Raw genomic sequence first — 19,372 nt, 5'->3', positions numbered from 1 at the left:
GTATAAAGCCTAAAAAATATCAGTCAGGTTAGAAAATACTTGAAACTTTTGTAATTAGCCTGGTACAGAGAAAAATGTCAGCGACATAAAAAAAAGAAGCTGGAATTTTACAATAGCCGATAACGCGAGTAAATCAAATTATGTCATGCAAATATATTTTTAAATTGTCGGATAGCCTACAAATAATTTATTTATGAGAATATGTAAATTTTCGAAACGTTTATTTACCCCTCCTTAATATACATTTTTTTTAACCACTAAAGGAACAAAAATTATATTTGAAACTTAGCAAAAAATCGATATCCCTAAAAGATACAGAACTTTCAAATAAAATGAGTTATTTAGAATTGTAATTGACAAAAACACATTTAGTGATTTTACAAAGTATCGACTTTAAAAGTTTAGTGTTTATGTTATTATTCTCTATCATTTTGGAACAGTTATTATGTTTTAATTTTCATTTTATAGGCTCTTAGTTTGGAAAGAGAGTTTCTAGAATCAATTGATTTATTTACAACAACATTTAATTTTTTCCCGTTACCTGAACGACCATTTCTCATTATTTATTTTGTTAGCGAATCTTTTTTTACAAGTATATCATATAGGGGGACGTTTATTATACTTTCTTTTACTTGTTTCTTAAAATAATTTATTTTATGCATTTTTTAAAAAAATTAAGATTGTTTATTTTAATTATACTAGGTTGATTATTTTATTGCAGGTTGATGTTGCTAAGCCAACCGTTACTATGAATAATTCTTATGCGCTCATGATACAATGAATGAAAAAAGAAAGAAAAATCAAGAAAAACAGGGATTAAAATTCATTAACCTTTTAATTGGCAAATTAGCGCATCAACTTGTTGTAAGAGAATTGGCAAACTAATATATGAATAAATAAAAAAGTTTATAAACTTATAATTTCTCATACATCAATCAAAAAATATTTATTTTCCCCATTAAAAATATACTGATATAAGGACAACTTCGCGTTCCTTAGAATTTAGTTATGATATCACGGATCATATGTCACGGATTTTATGTTAATTTACTTTCCGGTTTTCTACAGTGTCTTTCCCAATAAAATACAAATGGCGATTTATTATACAATTCATTAATTGTAGATGTTTATTAATTGTTATACAGTTGATTAAGTATCACGGAAGGGGTACAGAGTGCAAAATAAAAATACATCCCCTTAATAAATAACGTTTGTTTTATTGATCGGATGTCCACGCACTAAGTGCCAATCTTAATGTCTCAAAAAAGTGACACCCAATATGCTAAAATATTAGTGCTGCAGTAGCTTTGTATCTTTCTAACTGTACTTGTCAGTTTTAATTTGGAGATAAATTAAATTTTTAAAAAATATGTTGAAAGATATTTGTAAACAGAAAAACGTATGAAATCCTTAGCTTATTAAATAAAAACAAAATTTATCAAATAGAGAAAAAAATTAAAAATATCGTCTCTCCATCAAGGTTTATATTTCGCTGATTTTATAAATTTCTTTATGTTTGTTACAGCAATCAAGTATTTTATCATTTATATTTTTACTATTTTTAAAAGCTTTTTTTATTTTTTTTAAAATTTATTGTTTGTAATTAATGTAAATTTTTAGATTACATGTAAGAAAAATAAATACTCTATTTTCAAAATATTAGTTACATTTATCAAATACAAAAATATATCGCACATAATTTAGAAAACTAAATACGCAGTATTTAAAAACGTTTTTAATAATTTAATTTATTTAAGCGAAAAAAGGAAGAAAAAAAATTTCCACCTATTTAAAAGAAAGAAAATTTTATTTTAATGATTAAATTTGAACAAAATTTATTTATTATATAATTCCCTTTAATTAAATATTTTTATTTTAGTATATTATTTTTATTAGTCCTATAACTAATTCATAAATCTGCTATTAATCTATTTAGAACTTTATTTTGAGTATTGTAAAGTGCGGCGAACAGAACTTTATTTTTTCTTGTGCAAACGCTACATTAATTTTTTCAAAACTTTTTCTGTTTGTTATCTTACTAAATTCATGAGTGGTTGTCAGCTATCCGCAATTGCTCTACATTTGATTAGAATGAAATAATACGTGAATAATAATATTCAAGAGCTAAATTAAACAAATTTATCGAGATAATCGTTTTCCATGGATTTTCTCTGTGACGCACGCAAGGACGCAAGAATATCAAAAGCTGACAAGCGTCAGGTTTTTACATTTTAATGTACCTATTATTCGTTTACCGGTCGTCAAGTAAGCACTTACGTCTCTATCAGTTCTGTCAGAATAGATAACTTGAAAAAAATAGCGAATGTTTATCTTTCATCACCGGTTATTCTTTCAGGAAACAACCAAGTGCCTTTTTCCGCGTGACGCTTGGACGCAAACTTGCTCTACAGATCACTCTACGCGAAGCAGAGAAGACATGTGGACGTTTAGAATGTTTTACAATGAATGTTGTCATTCGTTAATTTTGTGTAAGTGTCTTATTACGTGAACTTCTAATTTGGAGATTTTTCGTCACGTCGCATCTGCATACCGTTTCTAGGGCAACAACTGAACGCTTTTCTTAAAAAAAACAAAACAAACAAAAAAAATGGTCGACATCACTGCAAAGTTATTTTGGTACCGCACTAAGGAGTGGTACGAAATCATGGCCGACAAAGTAAACGACATTGTGTATACAGATGAAACGAAAGAGACTGTTAATGTGATTAATTTATTACTATTGGGATGGATATTGCTAGGTTTAATTGTTTACCTTCTAGGAAACTTTGTAGCGAATTATTTTAAAAAGCAAAAAAATATTTTATCTTCTCGCAATTCCGAAACTGCAGACGACGTTTCTAAACTTACGGAACATGTGCCGTCTGAATCTGAAGTTGAAACAGAAGTTGAAAATAATGTGCAAGAGCTAGAAAAACTTCAATTAAAGCGTCAGATTCCAACTTGTGAGGGAGATGATCCTGAAATAGTGGAATGGTTTAATAAATTGTTTTTATGGATTTATAATCAACGCATTGTTTCACCTATTTTAGATGCATGGATTTCTGCATTAAATGCACGGACGCGATTATCATCTACAGAGGTAAATTGATATGTTGATTTTTATTAATTATTTAGTTTTTAATAATTGGTTAAATTTACAAAGAAATTAGATGTAATGTTGGCGAATAATAATTATTTAACATGTTAAACTATTTCAATAAGGTTGCTTAAGTCATGTGTTTTATTTATTAGTTTAGGTGAAATATATTAAAGAAATATTAATTACCATTGTGTCATGATTACGTTAATTATATTAATTGACTGTCAAAATACTTCTTACAAATTTTTTACTATTTGTATAACTACTACCATAAACTTGCACTATTTTTATATCATTTCAGTAGCACAGATTATAACTAAATTGTATATGTTGCTATTTAGTTTAGATCTTTTGTTTATCTAATCATTCATGATTTAGTAGGCTAATGATGAATGATTGGATGAACTAAGGATCTAAACTGCAACATATACAAATTAATTAAGCTGTATTTCTTCCTAATTAGATGCCCTGTAATTCTTTAACAAGCCTGTAATTCTTTAACACTTTTTGATACAAAGCTATACATAAATGTTTTTTTCTAATTATTTGTTTTAAAAAAATATTAATTTATGTGTCTATTCACAATTGTCTTACACACTAAGAATTTTTGCAAATCACTGAACAATGTTCCAGAGAATGTACTTAAAATGTCATCATCATCATGAAATTATGTCATATCTTAATTTAACTGATTAACTTTTGAAGAAGTCCTTATAAGAAATGTTACTTGATTACAAACACACTACAAGTGTTTGTATTATTTACCAATCTTATAAATTAAATTTCTTTACACATGACTTCAAATTTTAAAAAAAAATATTAAAATGAATTTATGTTTTTAAATCTGCTCTCTATTTTTTACAGTAATCTCTTGTACACACATTTAATGCAGAAAAAATGTTTGTTTAATTGTAGGTCATTTACTTGTTTCCATTTCAATGTAACAATAGTAATGAAATGTCTTTAAATCTGAACTATAATACATACCTATAAAGTGTCTTATCCACATAGATAAAAGAAAAAAATGCAAAATCTAGGTCATTTACTTGTTTTCATTTCCTTTTCAAACTAATATATTATGACATATTTTTAAGTCTAAACAGTAATATGTGTAATATATTATGACATATTTTTAAGTCTACATAGTAATATGTGTAATATATTATGACATATTTTTAAGTCTACCCAGAAATATGTGTACATAGAGAGTGTCTTATTCACATTTATAACAGTGAGTGGGAAAAAAAAATTAGCAAATTTTAGGTCACTTTACTTGTTAATTTTGCAAAACTCTGTGCAAATTTTTTTTTCTTTCAAAAAAAAAAGTAAACTAAAAAAGTTTTTTTTTTTTATGAACAGCTTACAAGATTTTTTCTAAAAGTCATACTGATAATTATTAGAAAATAAACATTTAAAGGTATTTTTAAGGGTATTTATGTATATAATAATTTTAAAATTCAAAATCACTTAAAAACTTATTAATATACCCTCTTGAAAAGCAGAAACTTGTTGTAATTGTTATTTTAACAGTTAATTCGATTTTCTTAAAAATTGAATATGAATACAAAGGCAGTGTTTTTTAGGGATGGCGGCTTATTTTTACAAAAAGGACAGAGGGAGCAATTATAGGGATCAAAGAACAGGCAAGGCGGATCGCCCTTCTTAAAATGTTTAGAGAGAACACTGTAACATGCTGCTATACCTGACTATAAGATAAATAACTTTTTATGCTGTAAAAGAGATAGAACTTGAGTGTAGTTTATAAAGATTTAAAGAAATTTCCTCAACATGGAAGGAAAGTGAAAGGAGAAAAAAAAATTGTAACGTAACTATTGAAAATTTAAGAAGTTTTGATGGACCTAAATTTTAGAGACCCTGGGTGGACACCTAGTTCACCCACCCTTTATCATATCCCTGAATCCTATATCAGAGCTCATTCTAGGCAGGGTAAACAGGGCGCAGCATCCTGCTGCCCTTTTAGTCAAAAGAATCCACCCTGTTGCCCTTGAAGTAAAATAGTGCCCTGATGTAATAGACTCCATACACTTTTTGCCCTTTCTTTCCTCAACCCTTCTTTATTTTTTCCCTGAACTCTACAATGGATTTCTTAAACTTTTGTTATTTTCAACTCTTTTTATTTAGTTTGTCATTGCTGTCAATACATAGATTTATATGAGAAAGGAAAAATAGCCACAACACCCCTTTGTTGCACTTGTCTTTGAAAGTTTGCAGTTACTTCACTATCATTAAATCATAATTATTATTAATCATTTTAATTATTAAATCATAACTACAGACACTTAAAAACATACATTCATTATTTTATTAATATATGCATGCATTTTAAATAATATATATATGTTAATTTATTAATAAAAATTAGTAATTAATATGATTGCTTTGCTACTTTTAGTAAAGTAAAAAAAAATAAATTGACAATGTTTTTTAATAGAACGTGTAAAGCCCATAGAAAGAAATTATTGCCTTTTTAGAATAATAATGCCCTTTTTTTAAACTTTTACACCCTGCCCTTCTTTCTGCCTAGAATGAGCTCTGCTTATATGAGGAGACCAAAGACTGCTGGTAAGAAAATAAATTGCCTTACCTGCAGTCTTTGATCTACATATCAGATTTGAAAATAATGTGTAGGTACATATTAAAAAAATGTAGCTTTTAAAATTATAGAAATTTGAATATCTATATAAAAAAAAATTAAATTTTATACTCTATGTTCAACTAAAAAAATGTTTTCCTTGTCCAACTTTTTATAAAGTTGTCTAAGTAATACAAAGGTCTATATGTATTTTTGCGAGTTGTTTAAATTTGAACATAGATTAATAGTTTGTACTATTTTAATTTTTTTTTTATTCCTAATATTTAATATTGATGTAAATAAAGGAAATTTTATACAAATAAATTTTAACTTCATGTTCAATTTAGGAATTGATGTATAATTCTATGTATAGAAAAGTATTACTAATATCTAAAAAAGTTAAATTATTGGAAATTTACTATTTCATGTTTGTTTATTTGTTTGTTTCTACTGCTGAGATACACCAAAAATTTATTTCATTTAAGTAATGTTATATATCTTCTTTTCATGTGCTGGTTATTGGTAGTATTATCTAAAGAGTCAATTCAGAAAGAAATTAGATTCGTTTCAAAACCCTTCTTAAAGTTCTGAACAACAAGAAGGATCCTTCACAAAAATATATATTAGTAACCAGACTCAAATTAAATTAAACCCGATTAAAAAAATATTGCGAAAATAACATCTCAATGAAAAAACTTTTTGCAAGCAATCTTTTGACTCTTGCAATTATTTTAAACCTTTTTCATCGCCACCTAATTTTGATGAAATTTGTTTGAAAATTATTGAATTTTATAAGTGTTTAAGTTTTATAAAACTTTATATATTGAGTATTATGCATAGCAACTAGCAACATATATTTTTCTAAATTTAGCAGTTTTTTGATTATATATAACTTGTCATTGACTTACCTTGTTTTATCTTATACTTGTCTTTCTTTGTAATATCCAAAATCTAAGTCACTCAGAAATATTTCATTAATAACTTTTGATAAATATTTCTGTAAGAATCACTTCTCATGCAAATAATACAAAAATGTATAATTATTATTTTCTTTTACTTGTGTTGTTACAATTCTAAAAGTAATTATTATAAATATAATAATTTTGTATAAATTATGGCTGAACAAAGGTTTTATTGACCTAGTTTATTGTGGGTGTGGGCCACTTCCTCAAACCACAAAAAGCCTTATTTTGCCCTGTAAAAATTTTTTAAAGACCCTGTTTACAAAATTGTAGTATTTATATAGATATAAGGAAATTCTCAACAATTTTATTTAAAAAAAAACTAATTTAAAACTATATTTTTGATAAGGGATTTCAGTTGAGCACTCAGCAGTCCCGTGCCCTGGGAAAATTACCCTTTTCCCCTTTATAAGTTCAGCTTTATTGCAAATTAATGAAACATAATTAGCTACACCAGGAAAACTTACAAGAAGAATATGTTGTCATTTTCCCATTAACTTTCAATAGACAAATTAGTTTGTAAAAAAAAAAAAAAATTATGATGAATAAATAAATTTTCCTGACCTAGATGAATAAATAAATTTTCCTGACCTAGTTAATAGTAAAATTCCTTAAAAGTTTTCTATTTTGCAGTTTTCTTTTCTTTTGAATAGTTTAACTATTTTTTACTGTATATTATATTCTAGATGGCACATTGCATTCTTTTATTAGTTCATTATTCATTGTATATAATATTTAAATATATTCCTTTTGATTGAAAGTTAAATAATTGCAGTTATGATTATTTTTTTCTTAACTAAGAAAACTCATTTATTTTTATATAAATCATTTTCATTATTTGACTGACAATTTGTGTATAATAAAGAATACACTTTCAAATCAAAATTAATTTCAGATTTGATTTTCAAATTATTGTAGACAGACTATTTAAATTTGCTAACATGAGATTTTTGAATTTTTTTTTTTTTCATTTTTAAATTCCTTTAATTTTTCTGTATTTAAGACTTAATATATTGTTATATAAATATGGTTTTTGTAAAAGCATAACTTTTATTAATGTAGGTCCTTAAACTTAAACAAAAACAATTTTTACAAAATTCCATATTGTTTTTTTTATTTCCTATAATTCCAAATGCAGGATCTGCCCAAGAAATCCTTGATTGACTCTTGACCTGAATCTGCTTTGCCAAAGCAAGAAGCTATATAAATTATGAATCAATTATTTATTTTCTTGATATTTTACATAAAGAAAAATTTTTTCATTTATTTATTATCATAAAACAATGAACAAATTTAATTTTCTGCTGTGTAATATAATTTAATAAAAATATCACAAAGTTAAGAAAAGAAATTAATTTGCTTTTGTCTTCTTAGTTTTTCAAATGATGACTATTATATTATTTAAAAAAAGTAATTAAAAAATCAATTCATGTTGCATTTAAATGTTTTTTAGTTTCATGAAATGAATAATAAAAAATATAAATATATTTATGTCAATTCATATTGCTGAGTTACTGTTATTATGAACTTTTCAGAAAGAAAAATAAAATTCTTTAGTCAATGACCTTTTTTTTATGAATATTTCAACATAAAAATATTTTTCTAAGTACGGTATATAAACAAACATTTAGCATTAACAAACGAGTGTTTGATTGTAGAAATAAACTAATAAAGTACATATTATTATTAAAAAATTTAAAAACATAATTTTACTCATTTAAAATATTTAAAAAAAAAATTCTAAATAAAAAATATTCTACTACATGCATGCAGACTGGACAAGTTTCTCTTAATTAAGAATTATGCAGCTAAATTTTGAACTTTATTTTTTGTCATTTCTACGTAATTAAAATTTTTTTATTTTTTTATAGCATGGAATTTTAGTGGACTTTAACGAAGTCATCCACACATCTTCAGCACCTAAAGTTACAAATGCCTTTCAATTCCAAAGCTCCAAAAATGAATGTCCTGTGAGTATATTTTTATTTATTTTATTTTTTCATATGCTGTTTATATTCATGTGCTAATTGCATGGAGATTAAGGATCCACTGTCGTGCCGTTGGTCATGAAATTATGGAGCCTTTATCTACATGACTTTCTTGGCCCACAATGTGCTGTTGCAAGAATGCATTCCTTTTTGCTTATATTTTTGCTACATTTTTTTTAAAAATGAATTATTTTGTTTTAGTTTGATTAAACATAGTTTAATAAGTAACTTGTTTAAAATTATGGTTATAGATCCTCAGATTAAATTTGCGGTTTGATTCACACGTTTTTTGTTTTTGGCCCCAGGACAAAATTATTGTGGGACATTTCCTCTAAGCTCATAAAGTCTTATTTTTATATTTTGTGGAATATTTGAAGACCCTTTATTCAAAATGAGAGATTTTATATAGTTTCAAAGGAATTCTCTACAACTTTCTTTTTAAAAAAACTACTTAAAAGCAACATTTTTTGGAAGAAAATTTGACCTAGCCTTCAGAAGTCCCCAACCGTGGAACAATCGATTTTATCTTCCCTTTAGCAGGCTTATAGGGAAAGCTTCACTTTCTGATGTGTTTCTAAACATTTTGAATATGTCATTTAATTCTTCATAAATATCTTTTCAAAGTACCTTGTAGAATATTGAAGTTAATTTGTATTTATTGAACAAAGACTATTTAAGGGTTTTGTTCTGAGTTGTTAAAAAAAGACTTGTAAAAATTTTAATATTTTTTAAATTCAGTGCACAATTTCTAATTCCTGTATGAATTATGTTGATAATTATAAAAGTAGTGTAACTCCATATTTATAATCTGTATCTTTTTTCTTGACTGTGTGACATTTATTCACATCTTTCAATATCAAAGCTTCATTAATGCATATAAATCTCATAGATAACACTTGCTGAATGCTAGTATTTCTTTTCTTACGCACAAATTTGTAAAAGCTCATTATTTAAAGCAATTATAAGGAACTTCATCGCTCTTACATTGAATTATCCAGTTTTCATTTTGTACTGTATTTTATGCTTTTAAAAGTTATTCTATATACATAAATGGAGTGATTTAAACAAAATATGATTATGAATTTTAATTATTAGTTGTTAAAAATATTGGTGTGTTAATAATTTTTTTTTCATCTTTAAATTACTAAAAATTATAATTCCATTTGCAGATTCTTACATGTGATACTGAAGTTGAAGATGTTGCGTTTGACATTATTGTTACACAGTTTAAAGAAAAGGAAAAAGTGTCTCAGCATTTCACTTTAGTTGTTAAGAGGCTAGCTGGAAAGGTAATTCGGTTTAAAAACTGCACCATGCATTTATTATTTATTATTACTCTTTCATTGAATTATATTTTGTGGGGTAAAATCTCTCTCTGTTTATTTTGTTTCGGATTGTTAAAATATTTTAGTTTAATTATCACTTTTTTTTATTTTTTTGAAAGTAAGAAAAATATTTCGATTGGTTTGTGCAAGTAAAGTAAAAACGTTTATTTTTGTTTAAAGTTTATGTTTTCAGATATATTTAAGGAGCAAATTCATTATTTTATAATGCTGCATTTTTTTAATACCGTTGAAACCATTGTATCTTAAACAAATGATACATTTATCTTTTTGTGAGAGTTAGATTTAAAGTTTGTATTTATTTTCAATTATTTGTTGTTTCTTATATAATTCTTCATTTTGTATCTTTTTTTTTTGTAAAATATTCAGTTGTATGTAATTTTTTGAGTGTTTCAAAGAGGTTTTGTTAATTTTTAAAGTACAGTAGTCTCCGCTTATTGTTATTGTGGTTAATGTTATCCCCCGTGGCAGAATCGCAGCGACACGGCAATATTGTCGCAGAACATTACAGAGTTCTTGCAGAAACATTTTTCTTTTGAAAAGTGAGAAAAAATTACCTTTATTTATTTTTTGACAGTAATTTATGTGTTATATTTGAATTATGCATTTAGATAATCACTTTTTGACGCGCTCAATATACACTGATAGTATCGTAAATTGATGTATTGTTTCGATTGTATTTTCGTCAGTTATTGATATTGATTTTCACGTGGATTTTAAATATCCCAATAAACAACATGGAAATTTCGAATCGTGTATTTGAGTATTTACTTTTTAAGGTTATAATTCTGTCGAATTTCATCAGTTATTGCTATTGATTTCTCCATAGTTTTTAAATTCGATATTTTTAATACAATATTATTTTTATACAACAGCCTAATCTAGAAACGAAATATGCATTTGAGGTGTCTGATTCGCTTGATTTTGTCGTCGATCTTTTTTTCCACAGGACTACTACGGATTTAATGATTTTTAATTCTATTTTGATGATTAGTTACAAAAGGCGAAGGAAATAATTTCTGCGTCCCCCCTTCCCAACCAAATGTGAAAATGTTACCTATAATATTAGAATAAAAATTACATGTTTAAGTCAAAAAAGTTATATATATTTTTTTTTGTAAACACGGCACTTTTGTTATTTTAAATTTGTAACATACATGTTTATTATTATTAAAAGTATCTTTCAGAAAGATATTAGTGCTGGAGAGTTTCGTCGCAGATAGTGCAAAAAAATTCTGCCACAGGGATGTTATCAATCGCTTATTGTTATCAAAATCACTCAGTCCTGATTTTTTCTGTTCTGATTTTATTGTATTGTTATGTTTGTATTTGTTGTTTTTATTATTTTTTTTAATTTTAAAATAATTTCTGTAAATTTTTTATGATGAAAAAAAAATTTTTGAGTATCAAAATTTAAAAGTTTTTTTTCTTCTTGCAGACAACAATTTGACAAATCATCAAATAAAATACTCTAAATCTCACAAGCTCTCTGAGTTTGTAAGTTGTAACTACCGTTTTATTAGTTTTTAACTAAATTTTAAAGACTATTAAAATGTATGAAATTATTACATTACAGTTTAATTAGTTTTTAGCTAATTTGAAATGCGAATAATTATGCATAAAATTATTATATTATTAATGCATATTTAAGGTAAGAACTAAATAATATTTATCTCCACAAAATCAAAAAATGGGACATCAAAATAATATTTAATGTATCTAAGGGTATTTTATGTTCTTTTCATTCATTGGAAACCTACTTCTTGGTTCTGAAACTAGTAAAACTGACACATTAAACATTCAGTTTAATGGGTCACTTTTGCGATTTCGCTTTGAACTATAATGTTATAAAGTAATTGAGGTTTATTTCTCTGTTTTAATAAATTCACAAATATACATCAATAAATTACCACTGAAATTTTCTAAAAAAAAATAGAGTTTGAAATGTGTATCAGGAAATTTTAGATTACATCTTACAAACATTGTACTATCTATTAAGTATCAAAATTTCTTGATTACCCTTGAAGAGAATTTTTATTTAAGAGTGAATAAGTTTTTTCAGAGAGCTTCAGGGAAAATTTATTTTAGATTTCAGAGCCAAAAACTACTTTTACTTTCGAAAATTTACTTTTATTTTTGTTCAGACTGATAATATATCGATTTTGGATAACGGCAGAAAATTGTTTTGAGGTTAATTATTTGCAACAAAATTTTTTTTGCATCTAAGGACAAATAAGAATATAATAAATGACCATTCTGTAAATGTTACTTACAAAATTATGTTGTTAAAATTTTGTCAGAGAAATTCTTCTTTCAAAATTCTGGAATATTGTCTGTTATATCTCTCTCCCTCTTATTTGGTAATACCTTGTACATACTTTATTTGTTTTGAAAGATACTACTGAACATTAATTATAAAAATTACACAAATTTGATTAAAAGCACTGTGATAAATTCATTTAACTTTTTCGTCAACAAATGCCATATATTATAATTTTTTTCCTTCTGTGTAGCATAGTATTTTAATAAAACATTTTAACAATTGTCTTTCTTTAGGCTTACATTGAATGCATGCCAGAAGATGTATCATTTGCTGCTAAATATTCTGAAGTTCCTCAAGTTCAATTGTCCGTTGGATTTGCAACCAGTGGAAACAGTGCAGCTCAAATGGTAAGGCCTTTGAATTTAAAAAGTAAAACTGAGTAAAAATTGGCAGAGTTTATGTTATTTAAAATTTGAAAGAAGTAAGCAAAATAGTTGAGTGCAGTTTTTAACGAGATAATATGTAGTTAACAGCTACCAACTTTCAATAAAAATTCATTATGTACTATAAATTAGTGAAACTGCTTTATTTTTTGTCTATGTAATAAAAGTTTATTTGCTTTTATGAAACTTTCTTTTGATTTTGTGTACTAACTTAAACAGAATTTACTTAATAGTTGTTAGTGTTTTTTTTTCTCTTTCATGATGAGAGTTTACTGTTTAATTTTACACACATTTTTTTCAGCATTCAAAATTTTTATATCAATTGATTTTAAGTTCGAAAGTGTGATTTTCCCATGCCTCTTTTTTTCTTGAATTGCTTTTATATTGCTTTTATAATTGTTAAAGATAATATACATAGAATATTAGCACCTTCACAATAATAATAATAATAAAAAATTATATATTTTTGCTTTTGTAGCTTACAAAGATGCAAGATATGAATTTCAGTTATTATTTTTGCTGAAGATAATTAATTATATATTGCTTTGATATTTGAATGTTTAGTAAATTTTTTTCTAATCTAACTATTTAATTAATTGTTCTTGTATTTTCTTTTGTAATTAAAAAAAAAAGAATTCAAATGTTTCCATTTTTCCATTTTTTTTTTTTTACACATTATGAACTTATCATAACTACAGGCTTGTGACCTGTTTTCTTATTGATTCAAAGATACCAACAATTCCCCAGCTGTAATAATATCCTTACTTGGCACTTCCAAACTTCTTGTTCTGGCACATGAAAATTCTCATAAAAATATAAAGTTGGGAAAGTTTTCTTTATCGACACTTGCCACAAATTAATCACCCGATTTTAGAGATTTCCAGGCTCTGACTTTTGAGGACATTAAAAAAAAAAAAAACTTGGCAAGTTGAAAGTTACACCTTGGCAAAGGTATTTGGTCCAAACAGATACTGATATTGAAATATTTGCTCATTTTGGGATAATAAACTAATTCAGCTCCAGACTCAAAAGGGCCTTCCAGAAAAGACCGACTGGGATAATGTTGGTGTCTGGACTTCTCGCTTGAAGCAAGTATGAAGCAACAAGCACTCGCTTCCCAATGAGGTCACCCAAGTTCGAATCTCAGCAGCTGCTGATTAATTTGATTGCTGCTCTCATAGACATAATGCTGGTGTAAAGCATCCCCAATGGTTGAGGAATCTTAGGTCAGGCCAACCGTTTGAGGTTTCCATGTTTTTCCTTTCTTTGAAACTCAAATGTGGGTTTATTCTTTTAGAAAGTCCTCCATGAAGGCTAGTTTGCACAGATGCTTCATTAGTGAGTTAACTCCTTTGTCTGCTGTGTTAGGTTCTTATTGCAAGGTTACAGAATTCAATGTTGATATTCCCAAATATAAAAATATGTCAGTTGTTCAGTACCAGTTTGTACCAAAAATTTTTCCATCAGTTTTCCTAACTATATAAGTTTAGATTTATTTAATTATTATGTATCAGATAATAAATGTACATTTTATAATTATCTTTCCTTTCCAGATTGATTCAGGAGACATACAACCATTAAGTGATTTAGTATGTGAAATTTGCCATGAAGCGTTTGCATCTGCGTTAATTAACTTTCGATTAGCTTGTTTTCCTGATTGTCCCAGACTTTCACCAAAATTTTATGCTGGAGATGAAGAGGTATTTGTACTTTATTTTATAGAAATTTTACACGTTTTAAGAAACACTTTACTGTAAAATATATATAGAGAGCAAAAAAAAAGAAAGAAAATCGAAAACATTATCCATATGTCCATATCATATTTTCCATTCAATTCTTTTTATTGATTCTATCTCACTACAAATTTTATAATTAAATTGTGTAAGTTTGAAATGCGAAGTTTAATTTTTTTTCTCTTTTGCCATTACTTTCATTAATAATCGCATTTTATATCCTGTAAAATATAAAAATATTATTTTATTTATTTATTTTTTTCTTCCCTATTATGAAATGGGGGAAATTTCTGCATTATATATCGCTTGTATAGTTGGCAATAAAAGAATTTAATTATTCAAATTTTTAAATCTAAAATTGTTAAATGGTTACTTTTTTCATATTTTAGATTACATCTACTCAAGTTAGTGATGACAAACAACTCTTAGTTAAAATTATTAAAGCTTCTAATCTGGGAGGAAGCCAAGGTGACTGATTTTTTTAATTTTAATTTATATTTGTCTTTAAATTTATTTTTGCGCTGGTCTATGAATATATTGTAATACCAGTTATTGATTTTATTTGTTATTATTCTATTATAACTAATGAGGCTAAGAAGTTTTTTTTTTTATTTGCACTAGCTTGTTTCTTTAGTATGTGAATTTGATTATAAATAAAATTTATTTGAACTAGATTTTAGAAATTTATTAGAACTTATTTTAGATTATCTTGTTTTGTGATTGTCATAAACTTTTAAGAAAAATGTCATTAAAAAAAAAGAGCAGATCTATATTAAATATTATTCTCCAGGCAACAGTTTTATTATCAGTCTGCTGCAAATTTTATAAAAATACAGTAATATAATCACTCAAAACTAATATTTTACAACACTAAACATGTTTTCTTACATCTCTGCTGCAAGTTTTATTAAAGATATAGCAATATCTACACGCAACACTATTATTTAATGACGCTAAGCAGGTATATCATATATAATGAGAAAAATATGCAAACTTATTCTTGGCAATCACACTTAAACTTTAAATAAACATGAATACAAATTTTGATCATTACTGTCTTCCCACCATTTTATCATTAATGCTTCCAAATTCTGAACAACATTGCCAACTTGTTTTTCAATTGCCATGTGCTTGTCTATTTTTCAGATGTTAAATTTTGTAAATATTAGTTTTTGATTTTTTTCAATGTTATTTTCCATTCTCATCCCATAAATATTAATATTGGTTTATTTTTATGTAGGTTGCCTTAAACCATATTGTGTTGTTGAAATGGATGAACCTCCTCAAAGGTTTGAGACACATTGTGTAGAAGAAAAACACAATCCTTTTTGGGATGAGTCCTACACATTGTAATTATATAAATTTAATTGTTGAATTTTACACATTCACATACTGTTTTTGAACCATAGTAAAATCTATATATTTTTCCAGCACTGTTAAAGATATATCAGCAGAACTGTTATTTGAAATTTATGATAAAGAAAAACCGTCCACTGGTAAGTTTTAATGTCTTCAAACTTTACTTTTCATATAAAATTACTATTCATTGCCTATTTTAAAAGTACAATTATTCTGGCTTTAAAGAAAATTATTAAAAAATTTATTAAATTTTTTTTTTAGTTTGGTATTATTTATATGCATATTTGATTATTGATGTTTTTATTAAATAATCTATCATAGTTTTTAAAGTATGTGAGAAAAAGATTAGATAAATAAATAATCCAACAATCAGTTATTCAATTTACTTTCTACATGTAGTACAAAAGACACAAACTCTTACTTTTAAATTGGTGTTTGTAAATTTGAAATTAATAGATTATAGAGTCAGTCTGTGTATGTTGTATAAAATATTACAAAATTCTATTTATATTTTTTAAAGATAAATAAAGTTTTTTTTTAAATCAAGTTAAGATGATAATCAAGAAGAACATATTGTATGAAACATCTAAAATTTGCATTTATTATTAAGGGTGATATTATATTCGTTCATAGGAAGCTTCTTAAGACTTTTAGATAATGTAAGATTTACATTTTAAGGAAGAAAAATCAGCATTTTAAGTGTTTCTTTTTTATAAGAAAATAAGTTCTAGTATTTTATTTCAGAAAATTTCCTCGGTTTGGGGATTGTCAGCATCGAAGAGCTGTTACGAAATCCTAGTCAGCGCCAGATGATTCCTCTTCAATCTCGACCACTTGAAGATGATGATGTCACTGGCACTCTGACAGCAGAGGTGATGTGTTATTTCTTAATTTATTTATGTCAATGGGATACACTTGGGGATGTTCAGATTTTTTACCTGACTGATAAGTTTAATATTTTATTACAATAATTAATGGATATTGTTAATAAATTAAATGCTATTTAATGTCAATTTATTTTACGTAATTATGTGTTTTGTGATAGGTATTATTAATATTATTAAATGTTAATCGTTTCCTTTTTTTTCTTTTATTTATTATTATTTTTTCTCTTCTTGTATTGAATTAGCTTATTTCTGTACCAGAAGTTATTCATCTTATTGATCCAAAAGTTTAAGAAACCATAATTAATGATTCACTTAGTTTGTTTTTTGTGAAAACAATTAATTTTTAATGCATAATTGTGTTAAATTTTTATTATATATGTATAAAACTTTTTGAATAATTTATCTTATTTGATTTTTTGAATAGTTTAGTTTCTAATTTAGTATTAATTTGGTTTTGGATATTTGTTTCTATTTTTTTATATTTTCTTTTGTTTTTCATTTTTATTCAATTCAAAATTTTGAAGATAATGATACTTAATTCACTTATTTGATCATTTGTGAAATCTAGAAACTTTTGAAAAATCATTTTATAAAGACTTTTAAGTTAATTTATATTAGTTAATTTCTTCTTCATCAATCTGTACTGGACTTTGTGATTTATTTTATCTTTTTTTATGTATTATCCTAGTTTTTAAGATAATTTTAACATAAATCTAATTGTATTTTAACTATTTGTTTTTTTATCTTTCCTTTTGCTTCTATTTTTTAATTAATTGGCAACTTATCATAGGTTATCTATTTGTTTGAACTAAAAATTCAAAAAATTATCAACTGAGTAGATGAAAAGATATTGATTCTAATTGATCATTTATTAAGTTAATAAATTTTTTAAACTAATTTTATTAAAAGTTTTAATTTATAATTTCATTATTTAAATTCTACTCATTGCTTTATATGAGACCTAGCAAATATTTTATCTTATTTTCCTTTTTCCTATCTTTTAGATGATTCTTTATTTAAAGCTATTAGTTTTCTGAATATTTTTGTATCTTTCCTTTAGTTCTTGTTTTTGAATCAACTTACTCCTGTATCAGAAGCTACCCATTTGTCTCAGGTGAATGCAAGAAGTGATCAGTTAAGCGAAACAGGCAAAAGTGTAGAGACTAACTGTCGAGTTACAGCCGGGGGCACAGTTATTACCACAACAACTATTAAAAGGACTAATGAAGGCATGTTTGACCCATACTTAGACTAATTTTCTTTTACATATTTTATTTTTCAAATTGTTTCCTTTATTACTTTTGAGTAAGGATGAAAGTTATATCCTACCTTTTGATCATTTTTGTCTGTGATAAGTTTGAGGGAAGTTTTATGAATTTAATATATTTTCTCAAAATTATCAAAACTTGAAGGGCAACTAAAATTGTTGCCTAAACGTATCCTTAACTGTTTTAATGATTACTCTCATCTCATAATTTTTAGTGTATCATTTAGAAAAACAACTATATTTTCAGATTTATGATTACTTATACTGATTTAGTTATCCTTTTATAACTACTTGTTACTCCTTTTGTGGTTTCATGTTTTTTTTCTGTATTTCTTTGAATTTAAAAAGTATGTTACGGAATATAATATTTTAATGTTTAAATACTGGGAACTATCCATATACATATCTCTGTATGTCGCTGTTGTAATACATGCTGTTGTAATAATCTGTCTACATAATTAGTTAAAAAATTGAAAAGAATTAAAAATTGAATTGAATTTAAAATGATGTCTTGTTAATCAAAGGGGTAGGACAATTACAAAAAAAAAAATGTTCCTTGATTAAATCCTAAGTTATGTTTCTCCTCTTCCATATTTAAAACTCATGCTATACTAGGAGGAATGAGTTGAAAATATTTGAGTTGATTTGAGAAACATTCTTTTCAATTGTTCGAAAATATTTAATATTATTATCTTATTTTTAGGGATGCTTATTCAATTTTAAGAAGTATAATCTTCATTTCTTTAGTTTTGAATTATTCAAAGTTACATAAAAGTTAGAAATATATAATTTTAGATTCCTCTTTGATCGACCTACAAGGAGGTAAAATTGATATGAACTGTGGTTAATATTAAAAATAGGAATTTTCAATTTTGTGAATATATATAATTAGCTCCTTACATAATGAAATTCGTTTTTTTTTCTCCAGTTAATTAAGTCAAAGCCCTTTCAAGTTAATTTCTTATACAGAGTACCTTAAAAGCTATAAAACTGATTTTTTAAAAATATCTTTTGGCTTGTTTATTATTCCTTCTGTTCTATCTTTTGCTCAATAAAATAAATCTGATGTGTAAATTATTTATGAATAAATGTGTTTATTGTTTGCACTGCTCTTTTTTGCTTTGTTAAATTATCATTTTTTTCTCTTTTTTAAATAAAAGAAAGCAATATATTGCAATAGTTTTTTAAACTGTAAAAACTTTTAACTGTCCATTCATTTTAAAAATAAGTATAAAACTGTGGTATTTTGGACAATTCTTTAGTTTGCTTCATAAGTCATGGATTTTGTTTTTGAGTGTTCTGTTCTGATTATTATTTCAATTACATTTTTGCTATACACAAATAGAAGTGCGAAATTTTCGAAGTTGTCAATGCAAAAACATAGATGATTAATTAAATTTATGTGATCATTTTCCAATTATTTATCGAAATTTA

At 25.7% G+C, this 19,372-nt stretch overlaps 1 protein-coding gene across 12 annotated transcripts in view; it reads left to right on the top strand.

Annotated features, from left to right (window-relative positions):
- The first annotated feature begins 2,208 nt into the window (after window positions 1-2,208).
- The window catches only part of LOC107449691 (uncharacterized), a 40,620-nt gene continuing 23,456 nt past the window's right edge, over window positions 2,209-19,372 (top strand). For 9 of the 12 annotated variants that reach the window (XR_015434616.1, XM_087165781.1, XM_087165810.1 and 6 more), the window contains exons 1-10: window positions 2,397-3,100; window positions 8,527-8,625; window positions 9,813-9,932; window positions 12,543-12,656; window positions 14,246-14,392; window positions 14,815-14,893; window positions 15,666-15,774; window positions 15,857-15,921; window positions 16,529-16,656; window positions 17,732-17,900. Coding sequence is in view for 11 of the 12 variants with exons in the window: in XM_087165781.1 (XP_087021907.1) it covers window positions 2,609-3,100; window positions 8,527-8,625; window positions 9,813-9,932; window positions 12,543-12,656; window positions 14,246-14,392; window positions 14,815-14,893; window positions 15,666-15,774; window positions 15,857-15,921; window positions 16,529-16,656; window positions 17,732-17,900 (1,522 nt within the window). In the remaining variant the exon portion in view is untranslated. Of the gene's footprint in view, window positions 3,101-8,526; window positions 8,626-9,812; window positions 9,933-12,542; window positions 12,657-14,245; window positions 14,393-14,814; window positions 14,894-15,665; window positions 15,775-15,856; window positions 15,922-16,528; window positions 16,657-17,731; window positions 17,901-19,372 lie in introns of all 12 variants that reach the window. The other 3 variants (XM_087165799.1, XM_087165797.1, XM_087165788.1) reach the window with 1 other exon arrangement.

Source organism: Parasteatoda tepidariorum, chromosome 1, assembly GCF_982258835.1.
Source record: "Parasteatoda tepidariorum strain Cologne lab strain chromosome 1, Ptep-v5.0, whole genome shotgun sequence".
NCBI classification, from domain to species: Eukaryota; Metazoa; Arthropoda; class Arachnida; order Araneae; family Theridiidae; genus Parasteatoda; species Parasteatoda tepidariorum.
This window is presented reverse-complemented; position numbering and strand designations above follow the sequence as displayed.